Source organism: Oryctolagus cuniculus, chromosome 6 (genome assembly GCF_964237555.1).
Source record: "Oryctolagus cuniculus chromosome 6, mOryCun1.1, whole genome shotgun sequence".
Taxonomy (NCBI): Eukaryota; Metazoa; Chordata; class Mammalia; order Lagomorpha; family Leporidae; genus Oryctolagus; species Oryctolagus cuniculus.
Window position 1 is genome coordinate 47,625,006 of NC_091437.1, and position 23,636 is coordinate 47,648,641.

Below are 23,636 nucleotides of genomic sequence, written 5' to 3' on the forward strand. Positions count from 1 at the left end.
CTGCTGGGTGAAACCTTTGACAACACGCCGCTGCTTGAGGTTGGTCTCTCCATCCAGGTTAGCGGTTTCCAGGTGGCAGATCCCACTGGGGTCCGAGGAGAAGAGGAGGAGTATGTCCGCTGGGATGACCTCGTTGCACCGCATCTGGACAAAGTCTCCCACTCGCACATCCTTCCAGCACTTCTGCACGTACCTCTGCTCTTTCCTTGGGTGAGAGAAAGATGTGTGTCTGAGTCAGCTTTATTATTACTCAATTAACAGGAGACTAATGCAGGAAGGTCCCACTTATACCTAAGTATATCCCAAGTGAGCTCATCCTAAGATTGCTCAGTATTTTCATTTGCCCCAAATGACCACGAACATGATCTTTCTAGACCAGCTAGGCAAGGTCTATAGAATCTCACTCATAAATGATTTATCTTCATGATTATTTAGAATTTTGGTTGACTGTTGCCTGTTGACCAGGTTTTGTGAGCAGCCCTTTGTTCCCAACAGGAGAAATATTTTAAAAGAGAGGGTAACTCTGCTTTCATAATAACGTGATACTCTTAATATATGTGATTTGGGGACAGATGTTAGGCTTAGTCAACAGTAAAGATGTCAGTTAAGATAATAACCATCTTGAACATTTGGGTTCAACTTCTCACATGGGCTCCTGACTCCAGATTCTAGTAAATTCAATCTCTTGGAGACAGTGGAGATGTCTCAGTTGGACTGGGTTCCTGCTACCTACATATGAGTCCTGGATTAAGTTCCTGGCTCTCAGCTTCAGCCTCAGTACAGTCCTGATTGGTTCACTTCCCCCATGCTAGCAACAAAGGATAGGAGTGTTTTCTTTCTCTCTCCATCTTGCTGCCTCTCAGAAAGTTCAAAAATTACTTCATTTACCAGAATAGCCATTAATCATTGGAGAAATCAAAGTTGCAAAGAACTGGGATACAGGAAAAATCATCTCTGAGTACGGAATGATCAGAGTAGGATAGGTGAGGATACTGGCCGTTGCCCTAGAGGATCTGGAGCAGTGCTGAAAGGGAAGACTGGACAGTCTGGGAATTAGAAAGCAGACACCATGAACTTTCACGAGATGGGCCCCACAGTAACCCTAGAATCAGGGGGCTGAGGAAATTATGCACTTTAGCTTTCCATACAGTTTATCAAGCTCAGATAAACAGTCCAGGAATAATTGCAAATTTAGCATTTCTAATGCATGCTGAGTATTAATATTTCATTTACTTGCAAAATAACCACTGCAGTAGATGTATTAATAACATTTCACAAATGAGGAAATAGAAGGTAAAAAAAAAAAATTCTCAAAGTCTCACAAAAGCAGAGCTGGAACTTGAGCCCAGGCCCAGCTTGACATCAAAGCACCCAGATTTCATGGTTCAGGAAGGCAGTACTTTCAGGTGATACCAGTGCCTTAGCTTTTCCACATCCAGCAAAGGGATTCCTTATTTCCTTAGGCAATACATTCCATTGTCAAGAGTCTCATTTCAGCAAGTCTTCCTTCTGCCCAGTCCAATATTTAATAGGTTCTGTTCTTTAAGGCAACATGGCTTATCCCATCTTCCACTATTCTTGAAATATTTTAAGATGCTCATCAGTTGTCCTAGAAAGCCTTGTGGACATGCAAGTCAAACTTAACTTTCTGTGTATCCTCCAGTACTCCTGTGTAGTACAGTTTTAAGGTTTGACCTGGAGATGTGGGTTCTTCTCAAGTTGCATCTGTCACTCTTAAAATGTAGGATTTGGCATCAAGCCAATATTGCACATGTGGGTGTTTTCTTGAGAAGCAGAGAGAGAGGTAAGGAGGGAGGGAGGAAGCGGGGAGAGAGAACTTGAGTGAGCATGAGCTCCCATTTGCTGGGTCATTCTCCAAACAGCTGTAATGATCCTGGGCAGGGCCAAAACCAAACTCGGGAACTTGGAACTCAGTGTTGGTCTTCCATGTGAGTGGTAGGAAACCAAGTGAGCCGTCACCTCTCACGTTCTGTATTAGCTGCAGTCAGGATGCAGAATCAGAGCCAGAGCCAGGTATTGAGTGTATTGAACCCAGAAACCTCAATATTGCATGTGGGCACCTTAACTGGCATCACAACCAAACGCCTACCTCACGTCTGGTCTTTTTAAACTGAGCCCAGCCGGTCTGATGCTGAGCACCGTCAGGCCTCAAGAGGCAGGCCCTCTCCTGCTGTGTTTTTCCACTGATGCTGAGCCCCTCTGGGCATGTTGTTGTTTCTGTTTCTGCTGGGTTCTGAGCTGCCCTAGGCATGACAGATCTACTCTTCCACAGAGAAAGAGATATGACTGGAATTTCACTTTTCTCCTTTGCTTTCATCCAAGTCTTTGAGGAAGATGAAGGGTTTGGTGCTTTCTTGCTTTCCTTGGGAGGAGCCCTAGGTTAGACATACGTAGATTCTATCTTTTGGGTCATCAAAGATCTTCCTGGAGGACCTTCCCAGGTCCCTGAAATGAAGGTGCTTGCATTTGGAAGATTTGATCAGGTTCCATAAAATTATCAGGAACATTAGAATTGGGGAGCACTCTTATAGCTCGAAAGAACCCCAGAGTTCTGCAGAAGTGCCCATGGCTCTGGGGAGCTCAGTACCACAGACATGGCTGAGTCAGTGCACTGGCACTATCATCCATGTGGTTCGAGACCATTTCCGGGTATTCTGGGAGCAAGGTGCCTGTAGCATTTTAGTACTAATTCTGCCTTACATGCAAACGCATTTATCAGCTTGCCAAGCACTTTTCAATTGATCAGCTTTTTCTATGTTTCTATTCACCCATATCACTTTTATGTCTATGAACAGGGACAGCCACCCCAGGTGTTTCCCTGTGTCATTTTGGCAATCGTTTGTTTGCTTAAAAACCTGTTTATGTCCTCATGGTAGATACTCTTCTACCAAGAGTGCCATTGTAACTGTTAAACATTTCATGGTCTCTCTGATGATTCAAAGAATGATTCTATTTTTCCAAAGTGGCCCTGGGAATATCTTTGCAATGTCCAAGGATAAAGCTAAAGTCACTGGAGCTCTTCATACTCTCAATGAGAAAAGAAATCACATGGCATAAAGGGAGGACTGCATTTCCTGTTGCTATTTTTCTTTTAGAGAGGATGTACTGAAAAAGAAAAGGTTTGTTCAACACTGCAGCAAAATTGCTTCAAGAATGAGGGTTCATCACCCAGCTTGCCTGCATCTTCCCCTTCTTCCTCTCCTTTGGCTTCTGTGTCCTATTGGACAGTGCCTCTAGCGATGTGGGAGATCAGTTCATTGTTATCATCTCAACGTCGCACCTGGCATTTGGGATGGACTTCAGGGACAACACCTTTGACTCTGAGAAATATCCCGATGGCCAACACTTCCAAAGCATACCAGTTCCCTGAGGTTTGGCAAATGCTGGTTAGAGCTGCACATAGAGGCACACAGAGTCAAGGTCAACACACCTCTACCTATGGACACCAAATCTCATTTTCTTCTAATAAAGGACTCCACTGCTTATTATGGGTTGTACGTTATTCAAATGACGGGATATAAAGTTAAATTCATGGTGTACAGGTGTCCATGAATAGTCCCTTACGTGAGCTGGGCTGCAGTGTTGTCTGGGCAATTCCTGTCATTATGTAGGCATCACATGGTCAGTGGAGCCACTCTCAAACCAAGCCAGTACAACCTCTCTACATTGTTCCTTGAAACCCAAGCAACTCACAGATAACCTTGTAATAGTTTCTTCTGTCTTTGCTTTGGATGGGACCCTCTCTTCCTTAGGCTGACATGCACTAGTGGAGGGACATTCTCAGTCACTGTTGTGGGTTTGCCTTCCCCAAGATGGTGACTGCCCATCTCCATGACTGTGCACCTCACTCAGAGCCATACACACCCCAGCATCCCCACTGGGTGACGAGCAGTACTGAAGCCAGGGGATCAACATGACTTTGAGGTGTTTACCTTAAAGGAAGAGTTTCTGAGGGGAGGGGGGCATATTTTATTAACTTAGCTGGTACATAATTTGAAGGATTACCCTTATAGGCAAACTCTGTAGGAATTTCAGAGATTTAAAAAAAAAAAGGGAAACCAGGGGCCTTGTTTTCTTGCATGTGGCCATTTTGCACATGTCACCCTATTCTCTAGGGCCCACTGTGTCTTCTCAAGTGTGAGGACAGTGTTTATAGAGAAGCCAGGGAGACACAGCCTGAGAGCATCCAGCCCGGGATAGTGATGAGTGGTCAAGTGCAGCATGTTCCAGCAGAAACAGCATGCCCCAGCACAGAGTGACACCCAGACGTGACCAGCAGCTGGCTGCGGGCTGCCTGTGAATGTCATTCCCTCACTGATAGCCCATTTGGAACAGCCGTCCCAGGTGGGCTTGCCCACACACTCCTGATCACCCCTCTATTCAGTGAGTCCACACCTGGGAACTGACTGCTATTTTAGCTTCATGCAATGTTCACTGCTGTTTAAAAATAAGACAAATCAACGTGGCTTGGGACAAAGACTCCATCTGGCAGATTCTGCCTCCAGGAGAAATTAAGTGGTGCAGTGCTAAATGGTTTTCAGAGACGAGATAGAGCTTATTAAGAAGTAAATAAACAGCAAGAGAGGTTTGTAACCAACTGGATATCATGGAGGAGCAGGTGAAAGGATTAAAATGGAGGAGAAAATGCTTAAGGCTCCATTTCTCAAGTATCTGAGTGTCATGAAAAAAGTGTTTCAGGCAAGTAAATTAGGGGGGATTTTTCACAAGGCCTAGGGTCTTGTGCAACTTCCTATTCACAATAGGCTGATGAGCTAGCCTGCAACTGCTTCAGGAATCTTGAACCGCAGGCCCAGGATGTTGCCTGGGAGGCTACCCTGGAGGGGATGGGCAGGTCAGAGACAAACAGTGCAGGGTAAGGATTTAGCTTGGGTTTGAATCTCAGCTTCATGGTTTATGACCTGTGTGACCTTGGGAAAGTTACTTAAACTCTCAGAGCCTCTGTTTCTCCAACTGCCCAAGGAAGGCAACATGTGTATTTGCTGCAGGGGGGTTTTTCAAAGGACTGATGACAGGGCCCATGTAAAGGCCCCGGGGCTTCCTCCTTAATGAGTACAAGCCGCCTTATGATGGCCAAGACAATCTAAGGCAGAACCACTATGGGTGCTGGTGTTTTCTTTTTTACACAATGCCCACCCCTGGTGTTATCCACTTTATACTACTTAGATGCCCATTTTATGTTCCTAGATAATTTCATGGCTTGGGCACATGTACACAAAACCTTGCAAACATAGGAAACTCTAAAAATGCAAACTGTTTTTCCTAAGCTCCCAGAGTAGAGAGACCCAACCTCAGCCCATGACACACTGGGACAAATTTCCCAGAAATGTAAATCCTTCAAACCTGGGCTGCAAGGGATGTGGTAGGTCTCTAATTCAGCCTCCCTCCCCCATTATTCAGATAAGGAAGCTAAGGCTGGGAGAAAGGGAGCGACCTGGCCAAGGTTCACAGTGACAAAGCTCAAACTTGAACCTCTGCCCTTTCCATGGCTCTAAGGAGGAGCATCAAGGACCCTGTGGCTGATTACTGAACTCTTAGAAATTCACTTGTTCGGTCAGTAGTGTGTTGAGGTAGAGGCACATTGCAGAGTGTTTAAGATCTTTGGAGCTGGTTGAATTTTGGATTTGAACCTGCATTGACATTTTATGTGTAGTATTACCTTGAACCCATGACTTAACTTTCTGATTCTCAGTCTATTCATCTACCAGATGGGACAACCCTATTCTATAGCTTATACTGAAAATTACAATAGTATATACAAAGTGCACAGAATTTTATTTCACAACGAATTGCATTTATAGCTGCTCTTAATATCAATAAAGTTATTACAAGGTGGAGCACACAGGATCACTGCTAGTGGGCAGAGTAGTCTAGAGGTGACTTCAGTTTTCTATTTTCACCAGTTGGTACAGTTAAGGTGTGGGGCTTTTTGGCTGGAAGAGCAGCCTGGCAAGAGGAGGTAGGAATTAAAAAGGGAGAATCAGCAGTCAGGAGGCCTCAGCCCCTAACCTGGCCCTGGAAAATGGCATAAAAGCTGAAGAAGTGACATTAAGGACAGCCTAGGTCTAGGACAGCAGATGGGGTCTGCCTTTGTGTTCTCTTCATCTTGCTATCCTCGGGCCCCTGCACCTGCCTCTGTATAGCGTCCAATGCCAAGAGAGCGTGCTGAACTCACAGGACCCAGCAAAAACCAGGGGGGCAGTAGGAGACCCGGATGCCAGGTATGGCTGGAATTCTGGAGGATGTGAGTGATATTCAGCCCACCTGCAGATGTCTGACTGTATCTGGGGGGGCCTGAGGATGAGGGTGGGAGGAATGATGTCTTCAGTCAGCACATTGGAGCCAGGCAGTAATGCCATTGGGGTGCACATAGTCATGTGACCTCACTCTCATCCAGAGGCTGGGCAGGCCTGGCACATTGGGGTCCTGCCTGGCCAGCATGAGTGTACTTCAGGAAGTTTGTGGGAAAGTGCAATTAAAAGATAAATTTTTTTTGGCAAAGATTTTAAAAATCCATGCATCACTTTTTCAAAATATGCATGTCCCATGATTCTAAAAAAGTAAACCTGTGTAATTTCTTTATGTCAGGAGGACATCAAAGCCCCAGGCCTGGGGTGGCCAACTCCTGACCTCTTTGACCAAGTGACCGCCACACTCAGGGAGCAGCACTGAGTACAGAGTGTGACCGTGGGCACAGCACGCTCCAGAGGACAGGGGAGTCACAGGTGCCGTCTGGTGGAGTCATGGCCACAGGTTATGGACAAACAGCCCGGGGGCACTGCAATGCTTGAAATGGCACCCCAGACGCCCTTCTTCTACCCTCTTCAGACACCAATACTACCTTTCTCTTCTCACCGCTGGCCACTGGACATCAATGGCACATGGCTTTTTGCTGTGCTCCTGCACCACAGCTCAGTTTCCCAGTTGTTTCCTGCACTTGTGCTCTCAGCTAGTAATAAGCTTGCTGAGAGTTGGGGTGACTGTGGGTCTTACATTTCTGTGCCTACCGAGGGTTGGGTATGATGTCTAGCACCTGAGTAGAGTTCAGAGAATATCTATGGATTCCTTGTAAATTTGTCTTGAACATGAGACAGTAGCAGGGAAGCTTTACCTATCTCATTTTTGTGATGCAGTCCCCAGTGCAAATGTCTAATAATGATACTATTATAATATTAGCTTGCACATGTTGGATATCTATAATGAACCTAGTACTTCCCCTGCATTGCCATTTAGCTGCCTAATAAAGAAATGACTTCTATTATCACTATTTTCTTTATGGGAGTACTTCCAAAAGTTTGTGGAAAATCACATTGAAAGGTAATTTTTGGTACTAAAAGAATTCAAATCCATGTTAGATTTTTCCTATGATACATTTTCCATGAGCTTTTCAAAGACTTTTTTCACAGCTGTGGGAGATGAGACCCAGAAAGGTGATCTAGCTTGCGTAAGGCCACACAGGTGCGTTCACCATGACACGTGACTGACAGCCAAGCAAGGCTCGTGGCTCAGCGTGGCACCTGTTCAGGAACGAGCAGATGCAGCTTCGGAAGAAGGTGACATGGACCTACCTGAGGCTGCGTTGAGAACAGGGGCCTCACCTTCCGGGATGCTGAGCTCCTTAATGCCAAAGCAGAGGCTATAAATCCTCCCCTGCTGCAGCACAAATCATGCCTGGTGACAAGAGTGCAGAGCTTCAGGGACACCTGAGTTCTTGTTTTATGACTCTGCTGCCCACTGGATTTGGGGGAGGACCTAATGCGTTCTCCCCCGAAACGACAAGCTGAATTGACCCAAGTGGTTTATGGCATTCCGTCAACACAGGGCAGGCTGGCAGGAGTGACACAGGCACTTGTGAGATGGAGGCTTCAGAGAGAGGCCTGGCTGGCTGGTGGCAAATGCAGAACAAGACCCCGGGGTCTGGACGCCACGGTCTGCTGGTCTGTGAACTCCAGCCAGTGGCGCCTTTTACAGCCATGCTTCAAGTGACACTGGATGCTTCTCCTTTCTCAGCATTTTTCAGATTCTGCCCCAAGGCCCAATTCACTAAGTTATAAGAGCTTGGAGTCCAGATCTACACTTAAAAGGTTTTTGTCTTCTTTCACGCAGTTCTGAACTCCAGCCAGGGGTCGGTCGGTCTTACTGCTCCTGGGTCAAGCTCATGGTGTTTCTCGGCTATGTTTACACATGCTTCTGAGCAATATTTTACATAACGTTTTTCTTAGTGTTATTGAATACCAGGCCCTAAGCTAAGCAGCATTTGAGCTGTGTCACCTCATTTAATACCCGCAAAACCCACAGGATGTAGTTTTAGCTGCAGGTGGGTTTGTGACTGTATTTTGATGTTTGGATGGCCATGGCAAAACTTAATTTCTGTCCTGTCAATCACAGGGCAGAATTTTGTGTTTTCCAGAAAGCTGTTTTTCACTGCAAATAATAATCAAAGTGGGGCGGGCAGCACTGTGGTGTAGTGGGTAAAGCTGCTGCCTGCAGTACTGGCAACCCATACGGATGCCGGTTCAAGTCCCGGCATCTCCACTTTTGATCCAGCTCTCTACTATGGCCTGGGAAAGCAGTGGGAGATGGTCCAAGTCCTTGGGCTCCTGCATTTGCATGAGAGACTGGAGAAATCTCCTGGCTCCTGGTTTTGGATTGGCACAGCTCTGGCTATTGTGGCTATCTGGGGAGTGAACCAGCGGATTGAAAGCCTCTCTCTTTCTGTGTCTCTCCTTCTCTAACTCTGCCTTTCAAATAAATAAATAAATCTTAAAAACAAATGGGGACCAAATACCTGCCTTATTAACAGTTGCACAAATATGACACTGCATACACTCTGTGTTAGAAGTTGATTCGGACCAAGAGGCTTAGGCTCTGGGCTAGATGAGGCCACCTACAACCTTGCTTCAGTGTACGTGTTGCTGTGGGTATGCTAACTGTGCTGCTGATAGGGAAGCGTAAGAGGCCCAGGCCCCCGGGGACTTTCTGAACTTGGATTTTAGAATTCTGCCACACAGAAGAAACAGAGAGCAGGGCCTAAGTTTTTGCTTTTACAACATTGTAACGCTGCCCACTGGGCAATGCGGCTCAGTGAATATCCTTGCTTTTTTTCCAAATAAAATTAGCAGTTCTTCTCTTGTATGTGTGAAGAACACAGCAGGAAAGATGAAGCCCAAGGCTAGGATAGGCAATGAAAACATCAGAGTTGAGGTGACTGGAAATTTTTTAAAAATCATCTATTGTTACTTAGAGTGCAAATACTGAGTTAACTGTGTGCAAGGATTATCTCATTCAATCCATATGACTCTGGGAGATCGGTGCTAGAACTGTTCCCATTTTACAGATGCTGAAGTGGAGGCTCAAGTGACCAACTACATTTGTTACACATTTTCTAAGGAACAAGTCCAAGTTTGAAGCCAGAGCCCTCAGTGGAGGCATCCAGTGAGATGCTGCTTGAGACTGCTTCCCTCACCTGCTGTGGCACCACATTCTTTAGGTTGCTTGTATAGTGACATTAATTTCAAGCCCTCTCACATGTCATCTGCACAAATCGGACAGTAGAGAGATTACGAGTGCTATTTAAAGATGAGGACAATGGGCCCTGACCGCTTAAGTGGCTTACGTAGGCCATGTCGTTAATTACTGAGACAACCAGGGTGAGGACCTCTGGTTCTCTCATTCCCACATTCCCAGTGGGGACACAGGCATGAAAGTCAACCGATGGGCCAGTGCACACAGGCTGCAGCCCAGAGCAGGCCCCCAGGGCCAGGGTGTCAGGGCTCTGCCCTTCCCCTGCAGCATACATGATTGTTTCCTGTTACAGCAGCCGCCTGACTTATGGAACAAAGACTTTCTGTATCTTGGGACAAATCAGATTTAAAAACAAACAAACAAAAAAACCCCCTCACTTGTGTCATTCATTCCCTAATTTCTTGGTCCTGGTTTCTGATACTAGCACAAGACATACAGCTTTTAGGTGACACATGGACAGGCTGTGGGCCGAAACACATTCCCTCTGCCTGTCCAGTGCCACTCGTCCTTCAGTGCTCTCCAAACATGCTTATGGCTTCAGGGAAGGCATCCCTGAAGTCTGGCAGGCAGACAAGTCATGGCATCCTCTACGCTACTCTGTCCCTTGTGTGCCGGCTGCTAGCAAGTGTGTGCAACATCACCACTGTTAAGTTCATTGTGACCACTGGCGTGACATCCCCTTGACAGCACGCAAGGTCTGCCATGGTGGTATGCACCTACTAAGTCCTGCATGCTATCTACTGAACACACAAGTAAGCGAGTGACCAGGGGTGGGCACCCAGAAAGGCTTTAGCTTCATTCTGGTACAGAGACAAAAGCACTCTGGGTTTCCTTGGTTCATGTTCCTCCCTCCATACTGTATGTTTCTGAACACAAATAAACACTTATGAAGCTCAATGGAAAAATACAATTCTCTTGCTGGGTATGGTTTCCAGATTCATTAAACTGAGCCCTGGGAGAAACTAAGCTAATACGATTCTGAAGCTAATCTCTCCTCGAAGTCATTCCATAAATCTGATTAATGGGTCACCTTTAGACCACGAGCACAGTTGCTATATTAAAAGAAAAATGCTTTAACAGGATTGTAATTCTGTTAACAAGGCTTCTGCTGTTTCGAAAAAGACATTTTCTTCCAGTCTAAACAGGTCCGGGTGGGATGATGCATACGATTAGGAAGTGAGCAAAATTCTAAAGCTTGAGTAGTCAATTGGCCAAAATTTAAAAGAAAAAGGGCATCGGTTTCTCAAGCAAGCGAATCTGAGAGGAAATGGATAAAATGGACAGACCCAGGCTATGTGAGATATGATTTCATGTCGCTTTTCAGAACAAAGGAAATTAGGCTTCCAGATCTGCTGTTTCCCGGGCATCCCATCATGCGTCACTGATACCTGGCCCTGGGATATGCCCTTTAGAGCCCACCAGTTAAGACAGTAACGAATGCTTGGCTAGCATTTCTTTATTTTTTGTTACAGGATCTTACACATAATTCATCCACTTCAGCTTTAGAACTTCAGGGACACAAAGTAGAGTGTCCCTAAGCATGGAGGTTCCTATTCGTACGTAGAAAGCAATTTATAAAGAGTCTACGCTCAAAAGTGTTTTAAAGTGATGGTGTTGAGGACACGGAGGTGGCCTTTCTAACATCTGTTCCCCTTCTCTTAGTTTTCCATTTGGGTTTTACATCTCTGTAGAGCCCATATGTGCTGCTGGATGCTGACATCATGTGAGACTCTGAGTGGGAACTGTGGCTCAGACATAACCTCATTCCTAAAATCTCATCTCTTTTACCTGGGAACTTTGTCGGGGTGGACCCAGGACCTGCTGGGGACCACCACGACGTGAGGAGGCTTTAGGGAGAGAACTTCCTTTATCTCCCAAGAGAGCTACAAGAAATGTCTTTCTCCTTTTTTGGATTATCACATGTAGATATGAGGGCTGGAGCTGCTGTAGGTAATTTATTGCCAAGTGGGAAGTCTGCTGAAAGGTAAAGATGACACAGAGAGCCTGGATGACAAGGGCTGTTGATGCTGCACTGCGAATGCTGATCAAATTGTGCTGATCACCTGCTTACTGTAGGACACTGTAGATACAGGAACGCACAAAGTCCTTTGGTTGCTTGCATCTGTGCGAGTTGGGGTTTCTACTACTTGCAGTGGAGAACACTGTCAAAGCTGACTTAAAATTGAATACCTGCTTAGGATGGTTCTCCCAGGATCTTTATCATTCCTAAACGTGTCGTTAGACTCAAAAGAAGCATCACACGTGTGCTATTTCCCACCTTCACTCAGCTGAGGGCTCTGCTCTTGAATAATGCAGCCGACAGGACATGATGCAGGTGCACTCCCAAGTTTCATAAAAATGGAAACTGACACCAAGATTTAAGCAATTTTCCCAAGCTTTTCAGTCTCAGTAGATCTGGGTCTTGGGCATAGGCCCATGACCCCCAGCCTACATTCTCTCCAAAGATCAGGACCCATCTCTGTTCCCTAGGAGACTCCAGATTCCTAGGACATTATAAAGCAAAGGTTGCAAATGAGGGGACTCAGAGGCAAAATAGAACCTCGGGTCAAATAAAACTGGTCTGAAATGTTTAAATGAGTTATATATTTTACCAACACTCAGAAATCATGTTCTTGGGTCCAGTGTTATGGTACAGAGGGCTAAATAGCCACTGTGTCACTAACATCCCGTATCAGAGCACTGCTTCGAGTCCTCCTGCTCCACTTTCAATCCAGTTTCTTGCTAATGTCCCTAGGAAGGCAGTAGATGATGGTCCAAGGACTTGGGCCCCTGCCACTAATGTGGGAGATCAGGAAGGAGTTCCTGCTCCTGGCTGCAGCCTGGCCCGGATCTCACTGTTGCAGCCATTTTGGAAGTGAACCCGAAGGTGGAAGATCGATCTCTCTCTCTCTCTCTCTCTCTCTCTCTCTCTTGCTCTGTCTCTCCCCCTCTTCCTTTTGTTCTGCCTTTCAAATAAATAAATAAATATTTTAAGAAGTCATGTTATTTCAAATGGAAATACTAACTTCTAGTTCTCTAATAACACTGAGGCAATCTGGCAACACAAGGGCTTATGTTTTTACGTGGTAATAGAAAGCAGGAAATGAGGGGCTGACATTGTAGTACAGCAGGTTAAGTAAGCCACCACTTGCAATGCCAGTAGCAGAGGCTGGGTGGGGTCCCAGATGCTCCAATGCCAATCCAACTACCCACTAATGTGCCTGGGAAAGCAGCAGGTGATGACGTAAGTGCTTGAGTTCCTGCCATCTTATGGAATTCCTGGCTCCTGGCTTCAGTCTGGCCCAACCCTGGCTATTGCTTCGATTAGGGGAAGAAACCAGCGGAATTAATCTCTCTCCCTCTCTCTCCCTTCCTCCCTCTCCCCCGCCCCCCTCCATGTCAGTCCCCGGACCCCTCTTTCAAATAAATAAATCTTAAAAAAAAAAAAAAAAGAGCACAGCATGAGCTGGTGGTGAGTCTTGCCAGCTGGACGAATGCATAGCCTTCCCAGCTGGCCACAGGCCCCTCCTTCTCTGCTCCATCACTAAGTGTCAGTTGCCATTTATCATTAATGGAGTAATATCACTTTTCTTTTTATATCTACTCCATTTTAATTACCTGTCTAGTCCCTGCAGCTAATGATTCTGTTATCCTTGAAAATATGAAATTTCTCCAACTTAGGTATGAAGAAGTATTTCTAAATCCCAGTAAATTTAGAGGAAGCACCAAGTTAATCAAAGAGGAACAGGTTTCCAAACTATGTATCTTAGTCCTTCCTGGGCCACAGTTCAAACAAGCCAGAATGTATTTTTTGGCTGTGATTGTCTTTTCAGGGAACATTTCTTTGTCGTTTTACTGAACACACTTTGGGAAATACTACCATGAAAACCCTTCATGTCCTTGCCTGCCAGGGAACCGGTGGACTTATGTCTTTCTCTTCTAGATTGTTATCATCTAAGTTTTCTTAAGTCCTTAGGAAGCTGTTTTGTAAACAGAACAACAGCCTAGCCCAGGTCAGCTCAACTCCCAGCAGGGGTGAATCTGTGATCTGATCAACCCTGACATTATCCTCAAGAATGGGCCCATTGTTCTGGAATGTTCTGGCAGAGTGGGGAGAACAGGACCAGGCTCATTGCAGCCCACACACATTCCTCCCTAAGGAACCGGATTCTTAGCCTCAGTGTGCATCTTCTATGAAAAACAAAACAAAGGAGAGGTAGAAAGCAAAAAGGTACAGGTGGATTGGTGCTAGAAGAAAATCAGCGCTTTCTTAAAAACCATGTCTTCGAAGAAAGGCATCACATGGGCAGTTCTTTCTGCATTTATAATTTCCTTACTCAAAGATGAGGGACAACTAACACTCTGCTGTTGGAGTCCAGCGCTCCTAACATTCAAGACAATCGGATTTGGCTGAAACAAAAGCAGAAACAAACCCTTCCAATGAACTTTTCCAGATGAGCAGAGGCCAGAAGCTCCTTTGCTCCTGAAGGCTTGAAAGAGTTTAGGGATTTGAGGGACAAACCCTGTCTTAAATAGTCTCCTCGGAGGCTTCTCCCAACTACAGCTTTCCAAGTGGAGTTTGGCTCCTACACCCTTTCCTCAGCCAGTTACAAGTCAGCCAGCCATCACGGCCCCCAGGGAAGAGGAGCCCTTGCTAAATGTGAGCAGTTCCTAAACGGCGGCACTCCACTCGTTCCCAGGGCCACCCCAGAACTTCTGCTGCACTAGGGCTGCTGGCAGTCGGAGGAGACAAGACAGGCCTACGGAGCGCCTTCACAGAGAGGCATGCTCTCTTTACTGAGCAAGAAGTCAAGCCCCCACCAGCTCGTGGTTCAGCCACCTCCTGTTGCTAACAGCTAGCTCAGAAAACGTACTTGGTCACTGCAGTCTCTCAATAAGGCCTGAGCCCGCTCCCTTGATTCTTTGGGGGCTGTCACAGAGCGGAGACACTCCTGAACTCTTCTTCCTAAATGTGAGAGCACACTCTTTCCCTAATAGCCCAGCTTGGTCACTGATTCAAGAGAACCTTTGTAAAATAAGTGCATACATGATATGACATTAGTCAATGTGGCAACACAGGTGGTGTGTGGTCCCGGCTGTGGATGAGACAACACCAGAGAGGCTGCTCTGGGATAGTCTTACTGATGGAGCTAGTTCAAGTGTTATGTTCTAAAAATAAAGAGCCATAACTTGCATTTATTGAGCAGTGAATCCGTGTCAGGCATGAGGCTTAGCATTTTCGAAGGATTATCTTACACAATTCCTACAGCCATCCTAAGAGTGGTTCCAGTCTTACTAACGATAAAGCAAGGTTCAAAGAGGCTATGCCACTTGCCTAAGACCACACAGGTGCTAAGTACTGCAGACAGAGTTCCACGCAGGCAGCTGTCTCCTGTCTTGTGTCTTCTAACCCTTAGCTCCTCTGAAAAACAATGTAATCTCTTCCCTTCCAGAGTTCCCAAACATGCTCAAATGCGCCCACAGCCAAAACTGTACTAAGAATCACTTAGAATTCTTAAGGGTTAGATGTATTTGGAGAAGTAAAGAAAAATGCTATATAAGAAAAACTTCCTAGTTTGGAAAGACAAACAACTCCTTTTTTTTTTTTTTCTGAGTTTTAGATTGTAATTCCCAATCTAGAGAACCAAACAGCCTCACTCAGCCAAAAATAATGCCACCCCCCTGCTCCCTCCCTCCTAACAGCAGCAGCTGCAGTGGCAGCAGCCACAGGAACAGCAGAGCTGGGTCCACAAGACTTCCCTGCAGTTGCTTTACCTGCTATAGATCAGACTCTCTTGGTTATTGACGACTTTATCGGATTTGTACCTCCGGAGATCTTCCCAGGCGTCCTTGACCGCAGTGACTGCCAGGATGACACAGATGGGGATCACGCTCACCTCAGGCTGGAAAGCATTGACCACAGGGATGAAATTCAGAATCGCAATCCCCACAAAGTAGAGATTGGCAAAGCGGTGGAGCTGCTCAAAGATGTTCTTGGGCACGAAGGACAGCACGGTGTACTTGCTGGTCTTGATTTCATTCCCACAGTAATGCCTGTTGGGGTTCTCTTTGTCGGCCCGCCCCTCAAAGGGCAGGTTGGAGACCACCACTCGCTTCTTGTCTTCTTTCCTTTTCCGCCTTTTCCTACCTTCTTTTCTCATCTCTGCAAACTCCCGTTTCTTCAATTCTCATAATTTATTTCTCATCTTTTACCTGTCTTCTCTGCTGAAAATTTCTCTTTTTTTCCAAAGGAAAACTAAGACTAAAAATCCAGTCTACAAACACCAAGGGAGCGGTATGATAAGGCAGAGAACAGGTGTGTATTCTCCAAGTCACTTCCTTCTACTTGTTTCAGACTCCACCTGTTGGAATGCAGACGTCACTCACAGGTATCTTCCTTTTCCATCCCAGGCAGCCAAGAACATGTGTTCTAACTCTGGGTCCTAAAACCTACCTTGTTAAGTTCTGAAAGTTAGCTTTCTTCTAATTTTATGTACTTTTTTTTTTTTTTTTTTTTTTTGAGAGAGAGAGAAAGACAGACACATGGGGTGGGGTGGAGGTTATTCCTCAAATGTCTGCAAAAGCCCCATCTTGGGCTAAAGTCCAGAGCCAGGAATTCAACCCAGGTCTCCCAGGTGGATAGCAGGAATCCAATTACTTGAGCTATCACCAGTGCCTCCTAGTGTCTCTGCTGGAATCAGGAGCAGCCAGATATGGAATGCAGGTACTCCTCTGTGGGACCCAGCTGTCTTCAACAGTGCTTAGTTGCTAAATCAAATAGCAAGCCCTTCAAGAATGGATTTTCAGCCAAGAAACTCTGAGGCTTTAAAAACAGCTTAAGTTTTCTCATTTTCCTGATACTATTCAAAAAATTCCTACTAAATTTAGTATCCTGACATGACTCAGTCATCTTAGAGTTTATTTTTTGAGCTTCTTACCATCTTGTGATAATACAATGTCCTGGGGCTGGTGCTGTGGTGCAGTGGGTTAAAGCCCTGGCCTGAAGCATTGGCATCCCATATGGGCATCGGTTCTAGTCCCGGCTGCTCCTCTTCCAGTCCAGCTCTGCTATGGCCTGGGAAAGCAGTAGAAGATGGCCCACATCCTTGGGCCCCTGCACTCACATGGGAGACCCGGAAGAAGCTCCTGGCTCCAGATCGGCACAGCTCCGGCCGCAACGGCCACCTGGGGAGTGAACCAGTGGATGGAAGACCTTTCTCTCTGTCTCTACCTCTAACTCTGTCTTTCAAATAAATAAAATAAATCTTAAAAAAAAAAAAAAACAATGTCCTGTTCGTAGTACAAAAGAACTTGAAAAAGTTCACGGAAAAGGAAAAAGATTTATTCATTTGAAAGACGGCGGGGTGGAGGGAGAGAGACAGGAAGGGAGATGGAGAGGGAGAGCGAGAGAGGTATCTTCCATCTTCTGGCTTCCTCCTCAAATGTCTCCAACAGGACTAGGGGCCTGGAACTCAATCCTGTCTCCTATGTGGGCAACAGGAGCCCAAGGACTTAGGCTATCAGCTGATGCCTGCCAGGATCATTAGCAGGAAACTGGATCAGAAGTGCAGAACCCAGGACTGAAAATGGTACTTTGATATGGGATGTGAGCATCTAAGGTAGCAGCTTAACCCATTGTACCACAATGCCTGCTCTCATGGAAAAGGACTTAAAATATGTTCATTTTGTGCAAAAATATTTTGAAATCAGTTACTTCAAAAGGTTTAAGAAAAATGAATATTATGAAAAAGCCACATGGATTTCAAAAATGTTTGTACCAAAATGAACTTATCTTTTAATTCCATTTTCCCACAAAGTTTCTGATGTACTTCAAAATAATTTATTTATTTATTTGAAAGACAGAGAAAGAGAGACAGCATGTGAGCACATGACCTCTTCCATCTCAAAGTTCTCTTCCCCAATGACTACAATAGCCAGGGCTGGGCCAGGCCTAAGCCAGGTGCCAGGAACTTAATTCGGGTCTCCCACAAGGGTGGCAGGGACTTGATATACCCTTGTAACATGAATGTTTACCCAAGGTAAACCAATGTTTCTAAACCTTAGCATTATTGATGCTTTTTATGGGCTAATAACTCTCCATTGTGGGCTATTGTCCTGTGCATCATAGCGTATTTAGCAGCAACTGTGGCTTCTATCCACTAGATGCCAGTAGTACCCTCCCTCCTCCTGTGACTGTCAAAAATTATCTCCAGATATTACCAGATGCTCACTAGGGTTCAAAATTACCCTTTTTTGAGAATCACTGAATGAAGCAAAGCTAAGAAAATATGATGTATGAACAGATAAACATCCTTCAAACATGCTAAGGCGTTTGCATGACCTACTCACAAGAGAGAAAACAGAGGCAGATTTCCCCTACCTTTCATATATTCGGATGCTGGAAGTATTTATTGCTCTGTCAAAGCGGTGTCTCCTGAAGTCCTCTATGCCATCCTTGACCATGACTACAGACAGGACTATGGCCAACGGCAACATGGTGATTTCCTTGTGGAACACCTCCATGGAGGGCATCCAGTTCAGAACCACCAGGAACAGGAAATAGAGGTTGGCCCATCTGGAAAGGGCAAGTAAAGTTTGGGTGAAAAATTGTGTAGAATTGGCCCTTCCCAACTAAAATGACATTCTCTTTCAGGGTTAACTCAAATGCTGTGTTTGCCAGTTGTGTTTCCTCCCAGAGTCTACTTCCTCTTGTGTAGAACAGGGATGGCAATGCCTACGTTAAAGGATTTTTCTAAACATGACATGATCAAATATTTGTTTAACGTACAGGTGAGGGTTCTGGAACATAGCAGTTGCTCAATACATGGTAGTTAATCATGTTAAATTTAAAGTTTAGCCTAATATTTGAGTTTATATTTTGGTTTGTAATTAAAAATGATTTCTCATGTTATTGCATCAGAATGGCCTATATTTTAAAGCTTCAAAAGCTCATCTTGCTGTCTCTTGTCACAGAACCCCAGTATCTTTGCACATGCAGGAACATTCTCTTGGCTCCCTGCTCATACTTCTCTGTGCCCCCTTTTCTCAGCTAATTCTTTCTCTTTTTTCTGGTTATTCTTCAATTGTCACATCAATTGAAATAACATGCCTGACTTTCTTAATGAGGCCAGATTTCCCTACTATTTACTCTAATAGGACCAGGTACCTGCCCTCAGAAGCATCTTCTAGTTATATTATCATATCAACTTAGAAGTTAAGCTCTCTTTTATGGCACAATACTCTCAGTGAGAATAGTCTTTCATTTTTCCTCATGTAGCTTTAGCACCCAAGACATGGCATGAGACACAGAACTTTATAAATATTTATTGAATGACTGAATGGCATGCACAGGTACTTGGATATTAATGGTGACCCAAAGGCAGTATCCCTGTGTGCATCTAAGTGGCAAATACTTGGTTCGATGTGTGTTGTCTGGACAAGTGGACACATACCTATGAAATTGCTCAAAGAGATTCTGGGGCAGGAAGGTGAAGAGGGTGTATTTGGTGGTGCAGATTCTGTTGCTGGAGTATCTCCTGGAGACCTTCTCCCAGTCTTGCTGGAATGTGCTGTTGTTGGGGAACACGACCCGCTGCTGTGTCCCACGGGAGTGCTGCCTTCCCGTCTCCGCAGAGAGCAGTGGGGTGGTTTCTGATGGAGACTGCGGGAAGCCGTCATCCACTCTCCACTGCCACCGCGGCCAAGACGAGTCCACTGAGATGGCCATTTCCAGCAGCAGTAGCCTAGGGCCTGCAAGCAAACACAAGGAGCTGTGATGGTCAGGAGAGAGTAGGGCACATCCACTTTGTCTCTTCACAAGGTAGACATTGGGATTCAGTGCGAGAAGCATAGGTTCAATGCCAGGATCCATTTATTTCAGGGTGAGAGACTTTAAACAATTACATAAATAGCATCCAGCTAACACTGCGATAGGGGACGTGAAAGCAAGAAGTAGGGGTTGGGGGTGTCAATGAGCTGGTATGACATCCAGGAGAAGCGCAGGTCTGCCTTAGTGGACCATGACCTCCTGTTCAGAATTCCAGCTTTGATTTATTCCTAACACCAAACTGCCCTTTCACCTAGTTGGTTTTTCCTTCTCATTATAAAATGAGAAAAAAAAACCCCTTATTCCTGCAATTTTTTTCTTGAAGTTTTTGGGATGAATAAATTAGACTATACATAAAAGTATGTTAGCCACGTTTTAAAACAGAGGGCAAGGTATTCTTCTGGGCTTTCTTTGGTTCTAAAATTTTCAGAGACTGATGGCATTTTGCAGAAATGTGTGTTTTGTCAGAACTTCAAATGAGAAGGGTAAGTGGCAGAGAGGGGATGAGTTGCTTCCTAGGACAGTGGGGCCTGAAGTAACTGGGCTGTCCTGATGGCTGTCTCGTAACATGGCTGGTGTTTGCTGATCTGGTGGGCTGGGGTGCCGCGGGGTGGGGAGGTCCCTTCCTGCCTCCTCACTCCACCTGGTCGTCTCTGAAACTGAGCAAGTGCGGTTAATCAGAGACTCTGCCTAGGGAGTGTGAGTGCTGCTTTACCTAGGATATCCCAGCTCCTGAGCTCTTCTAATGGATTCTACACATGTACCCTCAAGGTTCCTTTGAGCTGAATCCTGCTTAATAACCCAGAAGGATACCATTGAAAGGTACATTTGGTAATGTCAAAGTTGTCTGTAATGGTCCTTCTCACTTAGGTTCATGGATAATTTTCTTGCGAGTAAGTTGATGAGTGAATATCAGGTATTATGAATCTTCTAATGAAGAAGCAGCCTGTCACAGATATGGAAACTTAGGTAAAAAGGGTCCATTTCTAGTTTAAATGGTACTATTTTATCTCCCTGATGCCTTTATGGTCTGACCCTCATCATAATTCTCCTCATAGCTTTAATCAATCCAAGTGATTTTCAGTCCAAAGGCTCTAGGGCTGCAGGACACTCTGCAGAGTACTTGTAGCAGGCAGGAGAAAATAAATGCAATTATGGGTGCCTATCATAATGCAACCAAAAGCAACATTATGACATTTGGCAAGCCAGAAATAATATTTCTCATCTCCTTTCTCATTATATAAAATATACATCCTTCATGGATTCTTTTTTTTTATTGCAAAGGAAAGAAAAAAATAATTCATGAACAGAGTTGCAAATGCAAAGCAGAAATCTCACTGTGGCTAACATCAGACATTATAGACTGTTCTCACTTTCAGGTGGCAAAATATTCTTAAGTGAAGAGATTAGATTGGTATAGGAGATGTAAGTATTTTAGGTGGGGTAGTTAGCAAAGTCTATTTGTCGTATTCACATGCTTTATTTTTCATGATATGATGTATGGAGAAAAAATGACATCCATTTTGTGGTATAAACTTTAAAAAAAAAACAACTCAGATTGGAGGCTATCCTACCAAACAGCTAGCCTATGGTTTTCAAATATAAAAGGTCAAAGAAATACAAGGAACTGTTTGTGATTAAAGGACGTTAAACAATCTCTATCTACCTATACCCATAGATACACTGATAAATATAGGGGCAGATGGTTCGGCAGGTGGCAAAGATGCCTGACAGGATGCCTGTATCCCCTATGGAGGGACTATTTTCAAGTCCTAACTCTGGTTCCTGATTCCAGCTTTCTGGTAATAGAGGCAGCAGTAATGGCTCAACTGACTGGATTCTTGCCACCCATCTAGGAGACCTGGATTGAATTCCTGGATTCCAGTTTAGGCCATGGTGGGCATTTGTGGAATGAACCAGCATACGGGTACTCTCTTTCTTCTTTATGTCTATCTCTCAAATAAATAAAAAGCATATAATTCTAACTGTAATATGCGATTTTGTAATGGATCCTATACTAGACAGAGACAAAATAGGTATAGAGAATATTTTTGGGCAATGAGTGAAAAATTTGAATAGGAACTGTAGATTAGAGAATAGTATTTCAACAACATGAAGTTTCCCAATATTAAGAATTATATGGTGGTTATATAAATAAGAAAACATTATTCTGATGCAATCTATCTTATTTAGGTACAAAGGCCAAGATGCTTTCTCAGGTCAGGAAAAAATGTAAATGTTTGTGTACATGTACATGCAGGTGCAGTGAGGACAGCTTCCTGTAAAAAAGGGCGTACTTCAGCAGTTGGCTTCAGCAACAGATGGGCATTAGCTAGGCAGAGAAGCTGAGGAAGGTAGAGCAACTGGTTCCAGGAACAGACGTTCACAGGGGTATCCCAGAGAGTATGTGGATCTGGGAAACACACATTGGCTCAGGTTGAGGCTGGCTAGAGACTGGGGTCAGACAGTCTGCTAAGAAGGATGGGCTAGAGGGAATAAGACTAGCAGCAGGAACATAGCTCTTTAACCCACTGTTTGCTCTCCAATGAATGAAACACTTCTTCCCAACTGTGCAACAGGAAACACAGGGGGACTGTGTAATCCTTTGATCTGAGGTGTGGTTTATTACTGCTTTCACAAGTTTTAGGGAACGGCACGGATGAAGCAACTGTCCAAGGTCCTTCCGTTGTAAAGTCTTTTTCCCAGTCTAGTGTTTTGAAATGGCACCTCCCACTACCAGTAAACTTGGGGATTGCTGACTGGCTAATTCACATTGTGATCATCTCTGGCTTGAAGTGCTCATCTTATTTTCCTTTGGGCACTATGTCCTCTACAGGGACGGGGGCAGTCCTATGAGATAGGGTACTGTGCTAACTAGTTTTCAGAGGAATCCCATCTCTCATTCCCAAACTTTCTCCTGCCTAACTCACATTTCCAAATGAACCCCCAGTTCCTTTCTTTTTCGACTTTATGAAGCAAAATCAATCCCATATTTAGCAAATTTCATTTTCACAGTTTGGGCATCAACCAACCAGTCAACAAATACTTGAATCAACAAACACTTCTTGAATCCTTGTTTTGTACAAGCTGAGTGAAACCTACACATGCATCCCTCATCTCCTGAGCTTTCCTTAGTATGGCTGAGAGATTTTAAACTTATATTCATAGATATTCACCCATCAGGGTAAGTGCCACAAAGGAGGGCAGATTTAATGAGGTTATGTCACGGAGGGATGAGTCCTGGAAGAGGGGGTACCGGAGCCCAGGAAGAAACAAATGAATTTGCAAGCCCCATGTGGCCGGAGCAAACATGTTGACTTCAGGAATGGATAGAAAGCCCAACTTAGTTAGAAAACAGGAACGAGTGTGCACCAGAGACTTCCTATCCCTTCATGCACAATTTCTACCAGTGATGTCTGGGGAGGTTGTTTAGCCAAGTGGTTAAGACACCTGCGTCCCATATTGGAGTGCCAGGGTTTGAATTTTGGCTCTGTCTCCTGACTCCAGAAAGTCCTGGGAGGGCTGCCACTCACGTGGGTGATCTAGATTGAATTTCTGGGCTTTGACCCCAGCCGGGGGTTAGTGTGGGCATCTGGGGGAGTGAATCCATGGATAGAAGCTCTCTATCTTTTTCTGTCTCTCAAAGAAATTATTGTTCTAAAAAGATTTCCAAGTGATATAAATTGAAAAAAGTGTCAGGACATGAAAGAGGGAATGCATGAAGATCAATTCAGCCTAGTATTTTACCATACTCAAATATCATTTGTTTTATTAAATGTAGTATATTTTACTTTATGTCAACTCACTTCTTAAATGCTTCAATACTGCCTTTAGTTTTATGCTAACCTATGGATTTCCAAAATTAAGGGGTTTGATATTTTTGTTATTACGTTTTCAATGGGCACCAACAGGAATCATTTTCATTAAGACAAAAACTGTTGGTCCCTTATTGCAACATTGCCCTACAGCTTCGACACTTCACTTGCTGTACTGAGAATCAATTTCACAAACATCACCAGTCATTTAGAAAGTATAATTTTCATTGTGTGAGGTTTGCCCGCCAATACAAGAAAGGCTGCTAACATGTTTTACGACATTTTCCCTCCCACAAGAGGATCAAAACAGTAGTATATTTTCCATCAAACCTGAATTATTAAAGATTTAAAGAACCAGATTCCTACCCTTTCCTTTCGTATTTTAGTAGATCCAGGAAGGGTTTAATTAAACATTCTTATTATCAATTTCT

At 44.6% G+C, this 23,636-nt stretch overlaps 1 protein-coding gene across 6 annotated transcripts in view; it reads right to left on the minus strand.

The window, feature by feature from the left end:
* ATP10B (ATPase phospholipid transporting 10B (putative)) overlaps positions 1-23,636 on the minus strand; it is a 353,427-nt gene that overhangs the window by 89,692 nt on the left and 240,099 nt on the right. For 3 of the 6 annotated variants that reach the window (XM_051843574.2, XM_051843575.2, XM_070075800.1), the window contains 3 exons: positions 19,017-19,314; positions 17,945-18,139; positions 1-205 (listed from right to left, as the gene is read on the minus strand). In XM_051843574.2, the coding sequence (XP_051699534.2) occupies positions 1-205; positions 17,945-18,139; positions 19,017-19,291 (675 nt within the window). In that variant the 5' untranslated portion in view covers positions 19,292-19,314. Of the gene's footprint in view, positions 206-15,339; positions 15,939-17,944; positions 18,140-19,016; positions 19,315-23,636 lie in introns of those variants that run through there. The other 3 variants (XM_070075801.1, XM_051843576.2, XM_070075802.1) reach the window with 3 other exon arrangements.